Genomic DNA, 19,377 nt, shown 5'->3' on the forward strand with positions numbered 1-19,377 from the left:
GAACCTCAGTACAGTCGTACCTTGGTTCCTGAACAGAATGCAATCCATTCAAAAACCAAGACGTGGCTTCCGATGGACTGCAGGACCGTCCTACAGCCAATCAGAAGCCATGGAAGCCGTGCTGGACATTTGGTTTCTGAAAATTGTTCAAAACACTCACTTCCAATTTTTGATTGTTTGGGAGCCAAAACATATCAGTTCCAAGGCATTTGGCAACCAAAGTACGACCGTATTTCAGTTCTCTCAGTTTCTGCTGTGAAATGTCTGGAATATGCCTTAGAAAACACACATATATTAGTTGTGCGCTCATATTTATTTATTTATCATCATGATCTGCAGTCCCACGGCATTCAGTGTAGCTTAAATTTTTTTTTTAAAAAAACAACCTGTCAGGGGGACTCCCTACAGGGAGCCTCCCCCCATCATCCTGACCAGCACTTTGCCCAGCAACAGCACTAGCAGTGGGTCAGGGGAAAGCGGAATGGAAGGGGAAAGGCTCAGCGAGGCATCAGAGCCCCAGCAACGCTCTGGGGAACAGATGGTGGAAGAAGGGCTCAGTGACGTATCAGAGCCCCTGCACCACTCTGACCATCTAGGGGAGGAGGGACAGGGAGGCGTCGGAGCCCAGGCACCATCCCAGCCAGCAAGGGGAAGAAGGGACACCGCTCCTTCCGGAGCCCAAATTGAGGCGCATGCCCAAACGCAGGGCTAAGGGGCGGCATTTCAGGGTGCCCAGGTTATTATGCTGGCCCCGAAGCCGATGGGCGCCATTGCCGGGTTCTGAGAGTCACTAGGCGGCCATGTTTTCTGCTATCTCTGCACTGTAAATAGCATGCACAATAAAACCTTTAAAGACACCACGGACTGGAGCGTCTTTACTCGGGAGTAGCTGCAGCAACTCCCTGACACAACCTCATTAATCATTTAAAAACAACAGCATCAGCACATCTCAATAAAAAACCTAAAACACTAGCGTTTAAAACTGGTCTAAAATTAACACCTTAAAAGGCCAGGCAAATAAAAAGGTCTTAACCTGGCTCCAAGAAGACATTAACATTTGTGCTAGGCAGGCCTCCCTGGGGGGAGCATTCCACAACTTAATCATTGCAAAAATTTACTCTGGCTGCCAATTAGCTACAGAGGTAAGTTCAAGGTGCTGGTTCTGGTGTATAAAGCCCTATACAGTTCTGGACCAGGAAACTTGAAATATTGATCTCATGCCTTAAATATCCAGCCAATCAATGCGTTCTATACGTGAGGGCTTCCTGCAGACCCATCTTTCCAGAAAGTCTGTACTGCACAACATAAGGTGCTGTGAGACCTGCCCACTGGAATTTCCTCCCCTTAAATATCAGACAGATACCATCTCTTTTCAGCACCTTCTGATGACCTTCCTCTTTCAGCAAGACTTTTAAGTTGAGATCTTTGCCAGTCTGCACCTGTTTTGGAATTGTTTTTAAGATTCTTTCATTGTTTTATCACTTGTTGTTTGCCACCCTAGGCTCCTTTGGGAGGGTGGGATATAAATTTACTAAATTAATAACATATATCATAAATAAATAATGCAATGCAAATTAATTAAGGGACAAAAACCTTTGTTCAGATCTGTTATACTAGCAAGGAACATGACATTTTAGACTCAAAGAGCCTAACTTCTCTCTAATATTTCCACTCCAACGTGGCTGTGAGGAACAGACTGCTCCTTTTAAAAATTAACTGCAGTTTAGGGTGTCATTTCAAACCAAAACTGTAGTTGATTTTTAACCATGATTAATGAAAACAAGCAAGCTTTATAAACTATGGTTAGAAGTTGGCTTGTTTCCATTAAGCATAGTTAAGATGAACCATGGTTTGTCTGTTCATATGACACAGCAAACTGCAGCTAATCTAAAACATTTCCAAATTGTTTATTGCTTCCACACTTGAGGGGAGGGGGGCATGCAAACTTGAGGGTCACACAAGAACATCCCAATGAAGCTAATGCAGTCAGAATGTGCCACATGTTGTTCAGCTTGTGGTTAAAATTGAACAGGAACAGAATCAAAGTTTCTCCCTTTCTTGTATTAGTTTGGACAGAAATTAGTCAAAACTAACGTGTGAAAAATCTGCTTTGAATACTTAAACAAGCCATCCATACGCCCTTTTTTTAGCATAAAGGTATTGACTATGCATGGATGAAGTAAACACTGCACAAGACCCATTTACATGTTACACAAAGACAAGAGGGTGAGGTGGTTAAGATTACATTGTGCTCGTAGAGTGATTTCTAGGCAGTAACTTCAGTATGAAAAATACAAACAAGGAAAATGAAAAAGGTTAAATGATCAGAGCTCTTTCTTATGATAACATGCAGATAGAAGTAGGTATGTGAATCAGCAGGTACGATTTCTAGAGCTGCAGCATTCTTCCTGTGATTAGTCATTCTTCTCATATGTGTGTGTGTGTGTGTGTGAGTGAGTGTGTGTGAGTGAGTGTGTGTGTGTGTTTCTGAATTTCTAAATCCAGGCGAAGGGACAGGAAAACAGTACAGAGCACTTTCATTGTGGTGCACTTGCTGCACAGCTGCTTGTACTAGATAAAAAAAGGAATAATTTACCATAGACAGATGACAGTCACGACTCTTACTTTCGTTTCTCCCCTTTTGTCATATTCTGGGCAGAATCAGTTTACAACTTTGCATGCAGCATCAAGTGGGACACAAAGCAACCTAAAATGCAGTTTAACACCCTTCAGACTAGCCTTACTCAGGAAGTGGGTTCAGAGCTTTGGGGTTTCACTGTCTTTTGTCCCTGGTACTTCTTACAGATCCAGAGATGTCATTACTTATTACTCTGGAGTCTCAGACCTTCACCCTCAATCTTAACCACTCAGTGGTACTATACCTGCTGCATCAGGGGAGCAGGTGGCTCTGTGGTCTAAACCACTGGGCCTCTTGGGCTTACTGATTGGAAGGTCGGCAGTTTAAATCCCTGCAACGGGGTGAGTTCCCGTTGCTCTGTCCCAGCTTCCGCCAACCTAGCAGCTCGAAAGCACACCAGTGCAAGTAGATAAATAGGTACCGCTGCGGCAGGAAGGTAAACAGCATTTCTGTGTGCTCTGACACTCGTCATGGTCCTCTGAGCTCCAGTAGCAGTTTAGCCATGCTGACCATATGACCTAGAAAGCTGTCTGTGGACATACACCGGCTCCCTCAGCCTAAAGCAAGATGAGCGCCACACCCCATAGTGGCCTTTGACTGCTGCATCTCCTATTACCATTTGCCATGGATGCTTCAGTTGACATTGATGCATTGCCGCAGGTTGGACTAGTTGATCCCCGAGGTCCCTAACTCTAAGATTCTATGATTCTATGACATTGTTACCGTATGAGTTTGGGGGAAGGGGAAGCCTGTAAGTGTTAAGATCTAATCAAGGATTCGAATTCCCAGAATAGCCAGGCTAGCTTCTTGGTGATGGGTCGTTAAGGTAACAAAGGAAGAGGATCTGTACCAGACTGGCAGTTAGAAAGACAAAGTTGAGAATTGAGCAATGTTAGCTATTATTTATTTATTTATTTATTTGTTTGTTTATTCATTCCCCACCTACCTGGCTGGGTTTCCCCAGCCACTCTGGGCGGCTTCCAACAAAACAGTAAAATACAACAATCTATTAAACATTAAAAGCTTCCCCTTCAGATGTCTTCGAAAAGTCTGGTACAGTAGTTGTTGTTCTCTTTGACATCTCTTTGACATAAGCTGGAAGAAAAGCTGCATGCTGGGAAGCAATGGGCTGGGAAGCAAGAGAGTGATGTTTGATTTCTGTTTAAATCCAAGGCTGCAGTTACGGGAGAAGCAAGGTGTTAACGCTGTGAACCCCCCTCATATACAATCCCTCAGGTTGTATATATGTGCAAAGAAACCATATATCATAAAGACACTACAATTTCTGCCGTACCTCATTCCAAAAGAAAATATGAACCTTGAGCAAGTGCCTGGAACCCCTTAAATCTCACACTGCTAGGAAATTGGGGTGGCATGCAACAATATGATACAATACCACCACATTCTGTGCATTCGTTAAAGCTTCCATTTTTGATTTACAGCTACAATTGCATCATGCACATTTAATTGTAAGCTTAATATGAGGAAAGGCAATGGCAGGCTGTAAGGGCACCACAGAATTCTGATAATCTCAGCATTGTTTCTTTTATCAAAGTATTAGCTGCAGAAAGATATTTTTGGAAACAGGAAGTCTGGGTCTATAAACGGGTATAGGGCTTAGAGCGAGAGGTGCCCTGCCTTCATAACTTCCTGGCACTCTTCCCAAAGTAAACAGCCCTTATGCCTATCATTTATCCATACCTCTTCTCTTGTCATCATAGCAATCTCAACTGAAAAAAAAACCAAGTACCTTTGTGCTTTGTACAGTATCTCTGTTGATACTGCACAGGTGAACATAACTACAAAAATGTAGTGAACATCTGAAGAGATTTGATAGCAAGGCTGTATTGTGCAGAGACAGCATGTTTTATTTAGGTCCAATCCATTACATTATCCTGCACATGTACCTCCTTCCATTGTGTGTTTTCCGAAGCACCTGCATCCTTCTGAGCCTCTGCAGCACCTCTAGACTCTGAATATCACTTGCAAGGAGAGAATACACATTCCCTCCCGATTAGTGAGTCAGCTTGCAAAGTGTGCATGACTTGTTGAGCATCTGCCATACCCCTTATCCCATCTACAGCTGCCTTTCAGAGAAAAGGTGTATTCGTTCCAATACACAGCAGCACATGAAAACACAGTGAGATGGTACTGAGATAATTCAGCGCCAAACAATTTAAGACTGTTCCCTCCTTCTCCCTGCCCATAGTCTACCTAGTATCTCATTGTTATATACTGAGTCAAGCAGCCCTATGGGTGCCCCACCTGCCTTGCTGCCTTCACCACCAGTATCAGCTGAAATCATGCAATATCTTTTGGCAACAACTTGTCCAAATCGGGCAAGATATTGCCTGGAATCGGCACTGATATTGGTGCTTCTTCTCCACCAGAGGCGGATGCAGCAGGGCAAGCGGAGAAGCAACGGCAACAGCTTGGGCGGTGGGAACAACAGGGGAGGGAAAGGCAGCACTTCCCATTTTGCCTCAAGTGGATAAGCCACCCCTGACAGTAAGACATCCCCGTAAACAGGAAAAAGGGCACACTATTACTTACCACATGGCAAAGAGTTGCTATACAGTGCTGTCTTATTATAGACCCAGTTATCCTTCCTCCAGCGAATAGTGGCGCCATCTTGGCAATTCTGAGTACGGAATACTTCTCCTTTAGGCCACATTCTGAACAAATACAGTTCACCAACCATTCCATTTGAAGCATTTGAGGGTGTGCCGGGCTTCTGTGAGCAACCAAGTAAAAGCTGCCCACCTGCAGCAAGCTGCCGAGTTATATTTATTTTTTCATTTATTTTTTCTGTACCATTTATATATACATTCACTTGCTGCTGTTCACTTCGCCATCCTGTGCATACCTGGTACCAGGTGTCCTCATCCAGTTTCTCTTCCCAGGTTATATTTTCGCCAAATAGCCAAACAGTCAATTTGCCTTGTCCTCCTGTAAGCCCAAATTCATAACAATCTGGCGCTGGCAGGTCGCAATCTGGTTCTTTTTTGTAGACGAATGCCGTCCAATCGTTTTTCGGGTCATATAGTTTAAGATGAATACAGAATGTGAAGTTCATAAGAGCAGGCACGGACGTCGCAGGTGACAAAGTCCACACTTCTTCACATGAGGTATTAAACACAGCTCTGTAATTTCCTAAGAAATTATTCTCAGCTGCAAGAAGAAAACAAACTTTTGAAATCATTTTGTACAAAAATGATTAGTTTCTGTAGCACTTTTATGACTTCCTGTAACTGACTTTCTGGAATCTTATGACAAAGTAGCACTATGTTTCAAATTCACAGATTTCCTCATATCATCTGGGCATTCCTAGCATACACATCACCTTCTGATTTCTTATGCTATCTGGCTGACATGGGAGCATAGCATCATCCCTTTCCATACATATAGGCAGTGCTTTTTCTGGGGACGCCGCCGCAGGGGTACACAAACCCCTAAACATTTTGTGAAACTAAGTTTGGCCTCATTGAGGGGCAGTATTTCAACATGAGTAGGGAAATGAGAGTAGCCCTAAACATATTTTTTAAATAGAAAAAAGCATTGCAGATAGGATAGAACAGGCATCCCCAAACTGCGGCCCTCCAGATGTTTTGGCCTACAACTCCCATGATCCCTAGCTAACAAGACCAGTGGTCAGGGATGATGGGAATTGTAGTCCAAAACATCTGGAGGGCCAAAGTTTGGGGATGCCTGGGATAGAACCTCAGCTGCAGTTCCTTTGCACATCATTATTAACCCTTAGAAAATTACATTCACACTGGCATGGGAAGGAGTTACAGTGTAGACTTCTCCCAGGGAATTTGGGCTCTCACGTGTACAAAGCCCAGGACACCCCAGAGGCAAACTTAAACCCTGCCACTAACCCCTATCTGCATTCCCAATATGCATATATTTTTAATAATCTGAAATATGCTAAATAGTGATCTAATGAAGCAAAGAAAAGGATTAGACAGATTAACTGTCATGTTTTCAAGTATGATTAAGTGCATGTAAATCACATCCAAGTGCAATACTCATGGTTGAAGCATAACTAGAACCATTTTGTGACTGAGTTACACTGCTTATATAAGAGCACAATTCAAATGTATTCCATGTATTTAAGAGACTGGACAGACATTACTTTGTGTATCTGGAATGACAACTAGCAAGCCTCAGTCATAGCCTGTCCTCTTCACCCCATTTCTGCCAGACAAAAGCAATATACGGTATGTTTTGCCAAAAGCACTTGGCAAAATGTTGGAGTTATCCTAGTTCCCTGATCTATCTGCCTCTGCAGTTATGGATACAAATATACCTAGTATTTAGGACAGGTCAGGCACTGTGTTCTAGCCAACAAGAAAAGAATAGTTTCACGTATATTGAAACCATAAGTAGTTTAATTAAACTCAATTGAAACATCTAAAATAATTTTTGTTCAGTTCCTTTATTATTGGTGCAATGAAGTTCACTTCATAATCTTGGGCAAGCCACGATCCTGATTTATCTTACTTCATAGGGCCATGGTATGACAGACAGCATACTTTGAAAAGTGCTGTAGAAATGTTTGGATTAAATTATTACATATATCCATTTCACTGGTTGACTTCTGTGAAAATACTATTCATTCAAGACTAGTAAAAGAAAATATAACTGACATTTTTTCCAGGGAAAAATAATGGAAAATAAAATCTTACCTTTGCCAGAAGAAGCCAGAAACAAATGCAGGAAAAAGAGAGAGAGAGAAACCTTCCATTTTAGTAAGAGTTGATGAAATCTTGTAGCGCAGTTACGATATACTCCATGGACAATCATCCTAGAATGCAGAAGAAAACATCTGAAAAGAACTAAATACTTGGTGCTAAATACTTAGTACCTAACTAAGTCATACTCAGAGTAGGACCACTGAACTTACATATGCTCTGAGTATGGCTTAGTCAGGTATGGCTCTAAATATTAATTATCCTACATGAGAAAGATTTGCCCCCTTCACTTATGTCTGTGTTTCTCAAACTTTGTTTTGGGGTTCCCAGGAGTTTCTTCAAAGCATCTCTGTAACAATGAGCCTGCTTCCGTGACAAATAGGCTGTCATTATTTTCACCTGCAACATGGTCTCAGTTCATGGAGGGCACCAGTGAAGCACAACAGGTCTGTCTTAATTAGTACCAACCCAAGACACATTGATGACTGATGCAGAGAAGCAACCACTAAAGGGGCATGGTAACAGTACTCAAAGCTGGCCAACTTATTTTGGCACCGGATGCAAAAAAACTCTCCCCTATGCCTATTCCCTTCCCTGGCAGCAAAATATAAAAATACAGTAAATAACTAATTTCCTGCCCAAAATCAGCTACCTGAGTTTGCCAACCCACTCTAACTAATGGTAATGCCCATAATTTCTGTAGTGTGTTGGGTTTCCATGACAGAACATGGGGGTTCTCAACAGTTGTGGTTTCCCAAGATAAAAGAGTTTCCCAAGATAAAAGTATGAAAACAAAGTATTTGTCTAGAAGACTGTTAAGCTAACTACATCACAACTGAAAATAGCAGAACACAATACAGTCATACCTCGGTTTAAGTACGCCTTGGTTTGAGTATTTTCAGTTTAAGTACTCCGTGGATCTGTCTGGAACGGATTAATCCAGTTTCCATTACTTTCAATGGGAAAGTTTGCTTCAGGTTAAGTACGCTTCAGGTTAAGTGCAGACTTCTGGAACCAATTACACTCATACCTCGGGTTAAGTATGCTTCAGGTTGTGTACTCCGTGGACCCGTCTGGAACAGATTAATCCACTTTCCATCACTTTCAGTGGGAAAGTTCGCTTCAGGTTAAGTACAGACTTCTGGAACCAATTGTGTTTGTAAACCGAGGTGCCATTGTAATAAATTGTGTATTCACAGGTAATGAAATGTAGCCAGTCCAATAAAAGATTACCAAGAAGCAATTTTTTTTCTCCTACAACCATTTTATTTAGATGACTATAAAATAACTTAAGATTGCCGGAACAAATATCAACAACCTCAGATATGCAGATGACACAACCTTGATGGCAGAAAGTGAGGAGGAATTAAAGAACCTTTTAATGAGGGTGAAAGAGGAGAGCGCAAAATATGGTCTGAAGCTCAACATCAAAAAAACCAAGATCATGGCCACTGGTCCCATCACCTCCTGGCAAATAGAAGGGGAAGAAATGGAGGCAGTGAGAGATTTTACTTTCTTGGGCTCCTTGATCACTGCAGATGGTGACAGCAGTCACGAAATTAAAAGACGCCTGCTTCTTGGGAGAAAAGCAATGACAAACCTAGACAGCATCTTAAAAAGCAGAGACATCACCTTGCCGACAAAGGTCCATATAGTTAAAGCTATGGTTTTCCCAGTAGTGATGTATGGAAGTGAGAGCTGGACCATAAAGAAGGCTGATCGCCGAAGAATTGATGCTTTTGAATTATGGTGCTGGAGGAGACTCTTGAGAGTCCCATGGACTGCAAGAAGATCAAACCTATCCATTCTCAAGGAAATCAACCCTGAGTGCTCACTGGAAGGACAGATCGTGAAGCTGAGGCTCCAATACTTTGGCCACCTCATGAGAAGAGAAGAATCCTTGGGAAAGACCCTGATGTTGGGAAAGATTGAGGGCACTAGGAGAAGGGGGCGACAGAGGATGAGATGGTTGGACAGTGTTCTCGAAGCTACGAACATGAGTTTGACCAAACTGCGGGAGGCAGTGCAAGACAGGAGTGCCTGGCGTGCTATGGTCCATGGGGTCACGAAGAGTCGGACACAACTAAACGACTAAACAACAACAACAACAACAACAATAAAATAACTTGCACACAGTTTTTGCTGTATATGGAAAGGATGGAAAATGGGGATCAGTTTTATTCACCAGACTAGGAGACAGGAATGTCAAGAAAAGGCCTCATCTGTTTGATAACAAATTGATATTTTTTTGCACCCATTACGTTTTAATTTTAGCTCACTGTTAATACTATATAAGCAATGCTAATTTGTGCACTATGAATTTTTCTTCCTATGAGATTGCAGTTTTGGCACAGACTGATTTACAGTATATTATATTAAGAAGTAGTTCATATTTCCACTTAAAAACCACATACCTGTATATCTGATACAAAATCACTTTATAGCACAGGGCATTCCAGAGCTTCCTGGAAATCAAAACCAGTTAAGTAAATCCTTTGCATAAGCTGTAGAGCCAAGAACTCTTGCTCTCTAGGCTACTATCTAAAAACCATAGATAGCACAAAGCTTAATGATTTATTACAATTGGTTAATATTATTAGTACCGGTATTAATAATAAATTGTAGCATACACTAGAGTAACATTAGCCTGTGTCCTTGCAAATGTTGTTGGACTCCCGTTCCCATCAGCCTGAGCTGGCCGGGCAAATGGTCGAGGATAATGGGAGTTGTAGTCGAACAACCTTAGGAGGGCCACCAGTCTTGATCAAGCCAAGTGAGTCAGTTCTGACCAGCAGTAGTTCTCTATGGTTTGAGTCAGAAGTCTTTCACATCAAATGCCAGGGATTGTACTTCTCACATACAAAACAACCTGCCCCCCTAAGCAATAGTCCCTCCCTTAAGTTTAATGCAGGATGATACTCTTAAAAGATCATTTAATAAGAAAATATTGAACCTGCAAAGCTCATAAAAGCATCCAAGATCATTGGAGAGCAAAGTGCAAGTAGATAAATAGGTACCGCTCCGGTGGGAAGGTAAACGGTGTTTCCGTGTGCTGCTCTGGTTCACCAGAATTGGCTTTGTCATGCTGGCCACATGACCTGGAAGCTGTATGCTGGCTCCCTTGGCCAATAACGTGAGATGAGCGCCGCAACCCCAGAGTCGGTCATGACTGGACCCTTTACCTTTACCTTTAAGGTTTAATGTATGCAAGGTGCTCATAGTTCTATCGTTTTGGTTATTCAGCTAGTTTGCTTTTTTAAAATTAATTTATGTTTAAGAATTTAAGAAGCACCTAACTGGATCCTATCAAGGTCCACCAATTCCAACATTCCATTTCCAAGAGTACTGGTCAGCTGATGCCAAGTGAGAAACCCATAAGCAGAACTAACCAGGTCTGGGGAACCTTCAGCCCTCCAGATATTACTGAACTACAACTCCCATCAGCCCCAGCAAGCATGGCCAAAGACAAAAAAAATGACAGGAGTTGCAGTTCAGCAACAACTAGAGGCCCAAAGATTTTCTATACCTGCTATAAGGCAATAGCTTCCCTATGTTGTTGGTACCAAAGCATCAGGAATTCAGGCAATTCTTGTAATTTTAATGTCAAGTCTGATAAAAAAATGCTGTATGATTTTAAACAAAGCAGAATCTTTTGATAGCAGTTAATTAAAAATAATTCCGGCACAATCTGCAAATGTTCTGTTGTAGAAAGGTTCTCTTTATATCTCTTGAGTATTTTAACAGCATTGTTAACATTAATTTTCTTCCATGAATAAGATAGCAGTATTAGCACAGTGACGTCTGTTTACCCACATTGTGTTGTAGCAGTCGTTCTCTGTTCAAATCTAAGTCAATTCATGGACAAAAACCACAAGGACTCATCCAACAATTAGTACTGCATTACATGGCTCCCTGCCTGTTCCTCCCATTACTTGCTGTGGTTATTAGAATGTGAATCTGCTTGTGTGTGTCCAGATTGGCATACAAAAATAGTATTTTAAAAAAAATATTTTTTAAAAAAGCTTGGCGCAAGAAAGCATATGTAATGGGGAAGGTATAAACACTGGAAAGTCTTATGTCACTGTGAAAACTAGCAACTGGTTTAATAGAAGCAACTTCTTTATAAAATTCCCTTTTTTCCTGTAGATTTTTCCAAGAGGCACTAAGGAAGCAAGCCAGATCACACTGAAGTCAAGAGAGCTGTCCCCATGCACTAATGAAGTGGCTTTCTTGAAGTCCTTTATTGGCTTACTGGCAATGTATCAAACATATTTGTAGCAAATGGAAGACAAAATATGATGTTCCTTTTTTGAAGTTTCATGGTATTGCACAGAAACTTTCTGGTGCTTTAAAAAAAAAAGAGTGTTAAGATTCCATCATGTAAATTTTGCTGGTAGAGGTAGGTGACTCTAAAGAGGGATCACTGAAAAGATTTTTGTTTATTTGCTGTCTACTATGAAACACCTTCATCTAGTTAGTTGGTGCTACAGGGATAACTTTTGGCTTAACTCAGCACAGCATCAAAAAGCATAGAGGAGCAAAGCAGCTGAAATTTACTCACCGGGAAACCACACAGTCTCTGTAAACCATAGTTTGGCTTACCATGTCATGCGAACCAGGCCCCTGTGTTGTGCCTCAAATGTGCTTTAAAGGCACAGTTGTGTGCAGCCACAGTTAGCATCTTACCTCTTTACCCTAGGACGGGTAATTTAAGATAAAGGAGCCAGCGAGCATCCATTCACCACACAAGCAGACACCGTGCACATGGAAACAGTGCAGGCATTACACTAGCTTTCTTGTTTTTATTTGTATTCAAAATGAATTCAAAATATAAGAGGAAGATGTGTTGTCAGAGAGGTAGAGGGGAGTTTGACAGGTGGTTCACATGGCATGGGTAGTGAAATCTTAGCTTAAATCAGTACTCTGTAGCTCTTACAGCTCATGGCTAGTAAGGAGAAAGCTTAACCACAAATCCCAGTTCAGACACTTTGCCAAGCCATCACAACAGCGAAAGAGACCAGAGGGGAGAAAAGCTGCTGCAAGATCCTCTCTAGGAGTTTGCACATTTGTGTTGCCCCAAGTAAGCCATATTTTGGCTTGCTGTTTCATGCAAACCAGAAGTATGACTGGAGGAAGGTGTTGGGAACAAACACCAAAAACAGGGATGGAAATCCCAGTGCAATCAGATACAGCAATTACGGTGCTTTGTGCTGTAGGTACAACATATATGCTAGGTATCTAGAATACAGGTTGCTGTGAACTGCAGTCCCAAATATGTATACAGTGGTACCTCGGTTTATGAACACAATTGGTTCTGGAAGTCTGTTCATAAACTGAAGCATTCATAAACTGAAGCGAACTTTCCCATTGAAAGTAATGGAAAGTGGATTAATCTGTTCCAGACGGTCCGTGGAGTACTTAAACTGAAGCGTTCGTAAACTGAAGCGAACTTTCCCATTGAAAGTAATGGAAAGTGGATTAATCTGTTCCAGATGGGTCTGCGGCGTTCATAAACCGAAAATTCATAAACCGAGGTGTTCTGTATGCAGAAATCCCACTGAAATCTATGCAACAAGCCTCGTTCATATATTGCTTAAAAGAGTTGGAAGCCCTTATCCATGGTAATAGTGATTTGTGACTATGACTGCTATCCTATTCTAGTTTTAATTCTTATTAAACTTCTGCAGAATCTGACTGTGGTAAGAATATTCCCCACAATGAAATCACCAGCTTCCCATCCAGATAAAAATACCAGGTCATGAGATATACAGATACATTGAGAAACCAGGTAGACACAGCTAAGACAAAACAATTCCTCCAAGTTAACCCATCTTGCCTGCGTCTTGCTGCTGATGCAAGCCATGTCAGACCCTAACCTACAGTCAAGTTATGTTTAATCTGCTCTCTGCTTGCTCTTCTTCTCTCAAAAAGTCTGTGCTCTACCTTTATCTGTCTTGACCTGTCTACTATCTATGCCTCCAGTGTCTTCCTTAAATACACTTGATCACTCTTTCTTGCTTAATGCTCTATGTTTCTGTGATTTTGTCCTCAGCTTGTCCCACTATATCTGCATAAACAGTCTTCCAGTGTTTCCACAAGGGGAAGCTTTCCTACTCTGTCTCCTCACTGGGGTTCCTCATGGAACTGCTCTTGCACCTTTATGCAGTTGACACTCAGCTCCACTATAGACCTGTCTCCCTCCTCCAGGTTCAATCCTTGGCTTGGCATCTCCAGGTAGGGCTGAAAGAGACACCTGTCTAAAACCGCAGCCAGTCAGTGTAGCATTACTGAGAAAGTTAGACCAATGCTCTGACTCAGTATATGGCAGTTTTTAATGTTCCTGTCTCTGATATTTCCTTTAACTTTCATCCTTGTATTAAGACTTGCTTATCTTTCCTCCAAAGCCCTTCTTTCCTTTTTCACACTCCATGATGTCACCATCCATGCAGGACAAAGCTTTGATACGTCTCCTTTTTCTTCACCAGCAAAGCCTGTTTCTTCTCTCTTTACAACACTGAGAAAAGGCAGGCCTTCCTATTGGCAAAAACTGAAGTTCGTGCTCTCACCTTAGCTACTACTATAACCTTTGCTCTCTGGTCTTTGGTTGCCATTGCTAAGCAAAACATCCTTCACTTCTATCCAGAGCTCTATCACCAAAATCAAACTCAGCTTGACTGTGTGATAATCAGACTCTTCATCCTTACTTTCAAACTCCCCCATGCCCCTTCTTTTTCTACTCTCATACTGCAGTGCATTAGTGCAGTGGTGGCTGGTGACCATTGGGACTGGTAGGGTGGAAGGCAGGGAGGCCAACCAGTAGGTGGAACCAGAGCCAATGACAGGCACAGCCAGCAAATTCTAATTTTGTCCCCATGCTCCTCCCTGTTGAGTTCTACAAGGGTAACACTAAGATTGGTGAGGGAGCTGACATGCAGTGCTACACCCTGGACTGGCAGTAAGAAGGCAGACAGGTGGGGGCTGGACTGAGGGCAGACTGAAATCAGTGGGCAGTGTCCCATTAGCCTTAATGGACCAGCCTACACTGCATTCACGATCATGACCATCACCATCAACCATTCAAAGGTTTTGTGGTTCTTCAGGCAACTCTGCCTCTTCTCTCCTGCTGACTCTTATGCTTGGAATTGCTTCCTTGCAAGTTGCATGGTGCCACTCCTTCCAGCAACTCTCTCTCTCCCTTACACACTTTTTCCACTGAGTTTGGCAGAACCCTTTAGCTCACATACCCCAATGTAACTAAGCCTAAGTATAATAATAGGCATAATAGGCACTTAGTTGCAGAAAGTTTCTCGCCACTGTGAGTGTCAAGGAAGCTTTGCTAAAGAAATTAAGGGAAACTGCAGAGCTGACACAAGCTAGCCATGGAAAGTAACTACTACCCTCATTACTACTTGTGAACTCAAAATCAGAAAGTCCAGGGTATATAAGCAGACTTTACACAAGTTATACATGATAAAGCTATTTTAGCCATCTCACCCCTTGCTTTTTCCTGTAAGACCAATTGCAGTGGTTAACAGTTGTCAACAGGTTTACCACACCTATCAGCCAATCACCCATTCCCACCATCCTTCTGAGTAATACCCCTCCTCACCCTCTCACTATATATAAGGGTCTGGTGATTTCTGTTTCAGTGTATCTGAAGAAGTGTGCATGCCCACGAAAGCTCATACCAATGACAAACTTAGTTGGTCTCTAAGGTGCTACTGGAAGGAATTTTGTTTCTGCTTCTCAAAGAATAACTTAAGGAGCCAGGGCTGTAGCGATGGTGAAGAGGGGAAAACTGAAGAAAACTCCCTTAATTTGAAGCTCTGGGTATTTAAAAGCCTGTAACATTTAACTTTGCAAAAAATATAAAGTATGCAAGCAGATTCTACCTAATTGCTCATTAAATAAACAATTTTCTCCCTTCCAGTGTTCTTGTCCATGAGCACGAAGGCACCAAGAAGACTCGCAAGCAATATTATTATTATTATTTAAATTTGTTAGTTGCTTTATCCAGCCCAGGGCAACCCAAAGCAACATACAACCAAGCGAACCAAACAATAGGACACTTGGCCTTTTTTGTTTGCTTTAAACATCAAAATATTCCACAAATAGGAGCAAGAGGAATCTCACAATTCCTAAAACCTGCCATAATATTAGTAATATGATATATCAGGTCCATTTCTTTTTCCTGGTTTGCAGCACGGCCATGTACTATCCCCACTCTTGCTTGTTCGATAAACAACCACCACAAAGATCCAAAACTGTGAGTATGCCCAATAGTGAAGTTTTCACCTGCCTCCAGTGACCCTAGTCTCAGATGTTCAACAACAGAACTGAACACAAGCACAGCGAACAAAAAAATCTGCATTAGACAGGAGGGGGAAATGGAAAGGGAGGATGATTTAAGGTAAGTGCACTGAGAGTAAATATGAAACCCAAAACCACACAAGAGACCATTTTAGTACCAGTGTGAAACACACCTGCCATTAGAACAATGCAGTTTGTACAACAATGCAGTGTACAACTGCACCTGACACAACCTGGTAAATTAGAGCACGGTGCTGAGCACTTTTCAATAAAAAACATTTAAGAGTGAAGAGTAACATTAATTCCTCCCCAAAAATCATAAAAGGGTGAAAGGTGAAAGGATGAAAGTCATGCCCCAGCCAAAGTTAACTTCAATATGTCATGAATTTCAATGGGAGAGTTAAGCATGTGCTTAAAAATACCTGAATTTGAAGTGTTCACTGGGTGCATTTCACCCAGATTGATTTTGCTAGTAAATCACTTGGCTTTTTTCTTTCATAAAGGATTGAAGTTGTATTACATTTCATTAAACTGAGGAACTCCTCTTTCACCTTATCCCTAAACATACTGAAAAACCTGTTCAGCCAGCCATGCCTTCTGTATTATTCGCAGCCTATCTTCATTATTTTAAAACAAATGTATTGAGATTGGGCAATGTGCTGTCAGAAATGTAAAAGACAAGCATTATAGGCCCTTTTAAGTGCTGTTCATCAGATGTCCCATAGAAACTACATTTAAACCGCTCTGGGTGTTCTTCTTTGTAAAGAAAAAACAGAGCATAACTTGACTTTAAAAAATTGGTCCATGCAGTTCAGTACTTTCCACACAGGAAGTCATCAATGTGGTTCCTGTGGGCACAGTTGTGCCTTTGAGGTCTCCCCTGATGCACACAAAGCCTCCAGGCCCCTCGCTGTCCCCTTTGTCCGGAGGTGGTGAGGATGATTCCTTTTCCCCTCTTGTCAAGTATATAGAGCTAAGGGAGGAAGCTGGAAGAGTGGCACTGTTCCCCACTTCTTTCAGCTCCTCTTTCAGATTAGGAAAGAGCACCACTCTTCCAGCACTATGTGCTTTTCAAGGCTCACATCAACTCTACTGAAATTTCTGTATGTCAAGGAATGGGCTTTCTGTAGGTCAAGGAATGGGCTTTCTGTAGGTCAAGGAATGGGCTGATTCAGAGGAGGTGGGAAAGTATTACCCACGACACAACCTCAAAAATCTCAATTTGTCCACAGACTAAAAAGGTTAGCAACCCCTGGTCTACACTGACTGCAGTAGTTCTCCAAGGTTCGACACAATGCACCCATCCTGATTGACATGGAGATGACAAGGGTCGAACCTGGGACCTTTGCTTGCACACTGCCACTGAGTAACCTCCTGCTAAGCACAGGTATCCAGGCAAGACCCCTTGAATAAGGTGGAATTAACTCTTGAATAAACATACAAAGGATTGGCTTCGCTGATTTAAATTGGAGAGTTACGCTTGTCTCAACTCTCCCAATGAAATGAACAGGGCATAAAAGTGTCCAAGTTTGGTTAGATAGCATTTCAAAGGATGATACTACATATAGTCTAGTAGCTGAAGTTAAGCACTTCAGGCAAGGATTGTTTTTTATATACTGACCCAGAAAAAAGTCCTATTGATTAATTCAGTGGACTCATTTCCTAGCAGGGGAAGTTTAGAAATGCCGCCTTAACATGTTTAATTCTGTCCCACTGAAATTAATGGGCCTGAAAAATGCTTTCACTTTGCATTGTGCTAATGCATATGACTAATGGGTACAAGGTGACCTATTACAGTCCACAGTAAAAGACACCTCCACAGTTACCTCAGGTAAATTAGTTACACCATAACACACTTCATATTTGCAAGATTAGATTAATTGAACAGAGTTCCTACAAGGCATACTGTGGGGCTGTTGTTACAATCTATGCTACCGGGTTCTTTTTCCTTTGTTATTTTATCTCGAATGGACTAAAAAAAAAAATCAATAACACAGATTGAATTCCCAGATCCATTCAACAATTCCGGAAGAGTGGGAAAGCCGGTACTTTTACCTCCTCTCTCCAAACAACTTTCAAACACCTCTTAGGACCGGGTGTGACAAGAAATAAGTGGGTGTTAGGAGATGTAATAGCTATCCTTTCCACTGGGTATCCACTTCTTTTCTTCCAAGCTTCTTGCCTGCCAATTCCTCTGTTACAGATTTAGCATTGTGTAGACAAACCTTACACCTGTTGATCATTCCATGACCACAGCAAAAAGCACATTTCGCTTCTAATCCAATAAACTAAACTTGTGAGGAATCTTGAAACTATTTTGCCTTTTTTAAAAAAAAAAAAGAGGAAAAAAAGGTGTCATATGTCTGTGGCTCTTTGATTCCTGGCTTGACTTTCCTTCGTGTTTCTCTGGAGCTTGACTGACGGAAAAACTGAATAGAGAATTTCCCTATGCCTCCCCAACAGAAGCATCTTCCTCATATGAACCAGTCCTTGAACCCTTCAGCGGTTGAAACCATTGCTACTCCTCTGGGGGGGGGACTTTCCCCGCTCCATTCATCCTTTGTCTAATTACGCAGCCCAAATAATACGGTCTTTTTTTTTAAAAAAAAAAGGAAAAGACTCCTCCCCCCGCACAGATGGCAAACTTGTATGAGCAACTCGGCTCTTTTTGCCTACGGTGCCTCTCTGACCCACCTCCTTGCCCCGACGGCAGCTGGCGACGTCTGGAGGACGACAAAGCAGCGAGTGCCCCTTCTCTCACCTCAGTCGCTCCAGCAACTTGCCCTGACCGTCGCCAGCCTCAGGGTCCCAACGAGGCGTCTGCTTGAGGCGGGAGTTTCCCTCGCCGTCTCTCCCCTCTGTGTTTGGGCGCCTAGCAGTCTCTCCCCACAGCCACCCCGCCCTGCGCGCGACCCCTTTAAAGGCGCAGACACGCACCTGCGCGCGTCCCCACGGTTCCAGCGCCCCGAGGAGAAACTTGGTCCTCCTTCTTTCTCCTTCTTCGCCCCTCGCCGCTCTGTGATGTGGAGGCACCCGGGCGCTTTGGAGTGGAGGCGAAAAGGCGCGGCGCAGCAGTGGAAGCGGCAGCGCGGGGAGGAGGGGGGGGGAAGGAGGGGAGGCGCGGGCGGGAGGAGGAAACTGGAGAGCCGGAGGCGACGCGGGGCAGTCCTAGTCGTCAGGACGGGGTGGGTGTTCGTGTCGGGGTGCTGCTGCTGGTGGTGGGTGCACGTCTTTCCCTCCTCGAACTTTCTAATGTATAAGGCGGAAAGCGACAAAACTAGTCAGAATGAGGCAGGGAGGTGGGAGGAGGATGCTGCCCAGCTTGACCATCTGCACCCCCTCCGTGTTGCCCACTCTGACTGGCAGCAGCTTTCGGGGTCCCAGGCAGAGAGAGAGAGGTCTTCCTTCCAAGTCACCTGCTGCTGCTACCTTTGCCCTTTGCCAGGCGGAGAGACAATCGAGGACTCTGCACTACTGAGCTGAAAACTTCAGCACATAGTTTTACATACCACATGCCTCTTAGTGGCTTGATTTAGGTGCACCACAGCTTCCCATACTGAACTGCAGAGGAACGCAGTGGAAATGAGGTCAACTGCATGAGGCCACTAGGGAATGGCCCTTATGGCCACGTGTGGAGGGAAAGAGGAGTTGGGAATGCCTATAGGTGCTTCCATGGAGAACTATGGGTGCCCCCTGACCATCAGTGTTTTACAGAAAGAATTCATGTACATG

The 19,377-nt window shown here is 42.8% G+C and overlaps 1 protein-coding gene across 4 annotated transcripts in view; it reads right to left on the minus strand.

The window, feature by feature from the left end:
* Positions 1-18,716, minus strand: part of ADGRG2 (adhesion G protein-coupled receptor G2) — a 43,371-nt gene extending 24,655 nt beyond the window's left edge. For 2 of the 4 annotated variants that reach the window (XM_088667774.1, XM_035116579.3), the window contains exons 1-3: positions 18,583-18,716; positions 7,330-7,448; positions 5,192-5,809 (exon numbers count right to left, since the gene is read on the minus strand). In XM_088667774.1, the coding sequence (XP_088523900.1) occupies positions 5,192-5,809; positions 7,330-7,447 (736 nt within the window). In that variant the 5' untranslated portion in view covers position 7,448; positions 18,583-18,716. Of the gene's footprint in view, positions 1-5,191; positions 5,810-7,329; positions 7,449-18,339 lie in introns of all 4 variants that reach the window. The other 2 variants (XM_035116582.3, XM_035116581.3) reach the window with 2 other exon arrangements.
* Positions 18,717-19,377: the final 661 nt, after the last annotated feature.

The sequence above is a fragment of the Zootoca vivipara genome, chromosome 4, assembly GCF_965207765.1.
Source record: "Zootoca vivipara chromosome 4, rZooViv2.hap1.1, whole genome shotgun sequence".
In the NCBI taxonomy this organism is placed as follows: domain Eukaryota; kingdom Metazoa; phylum Chordata; class Lepidosauria; order Squamata; family Lacertidae; genus Zootoca; species Zootoca vivipara.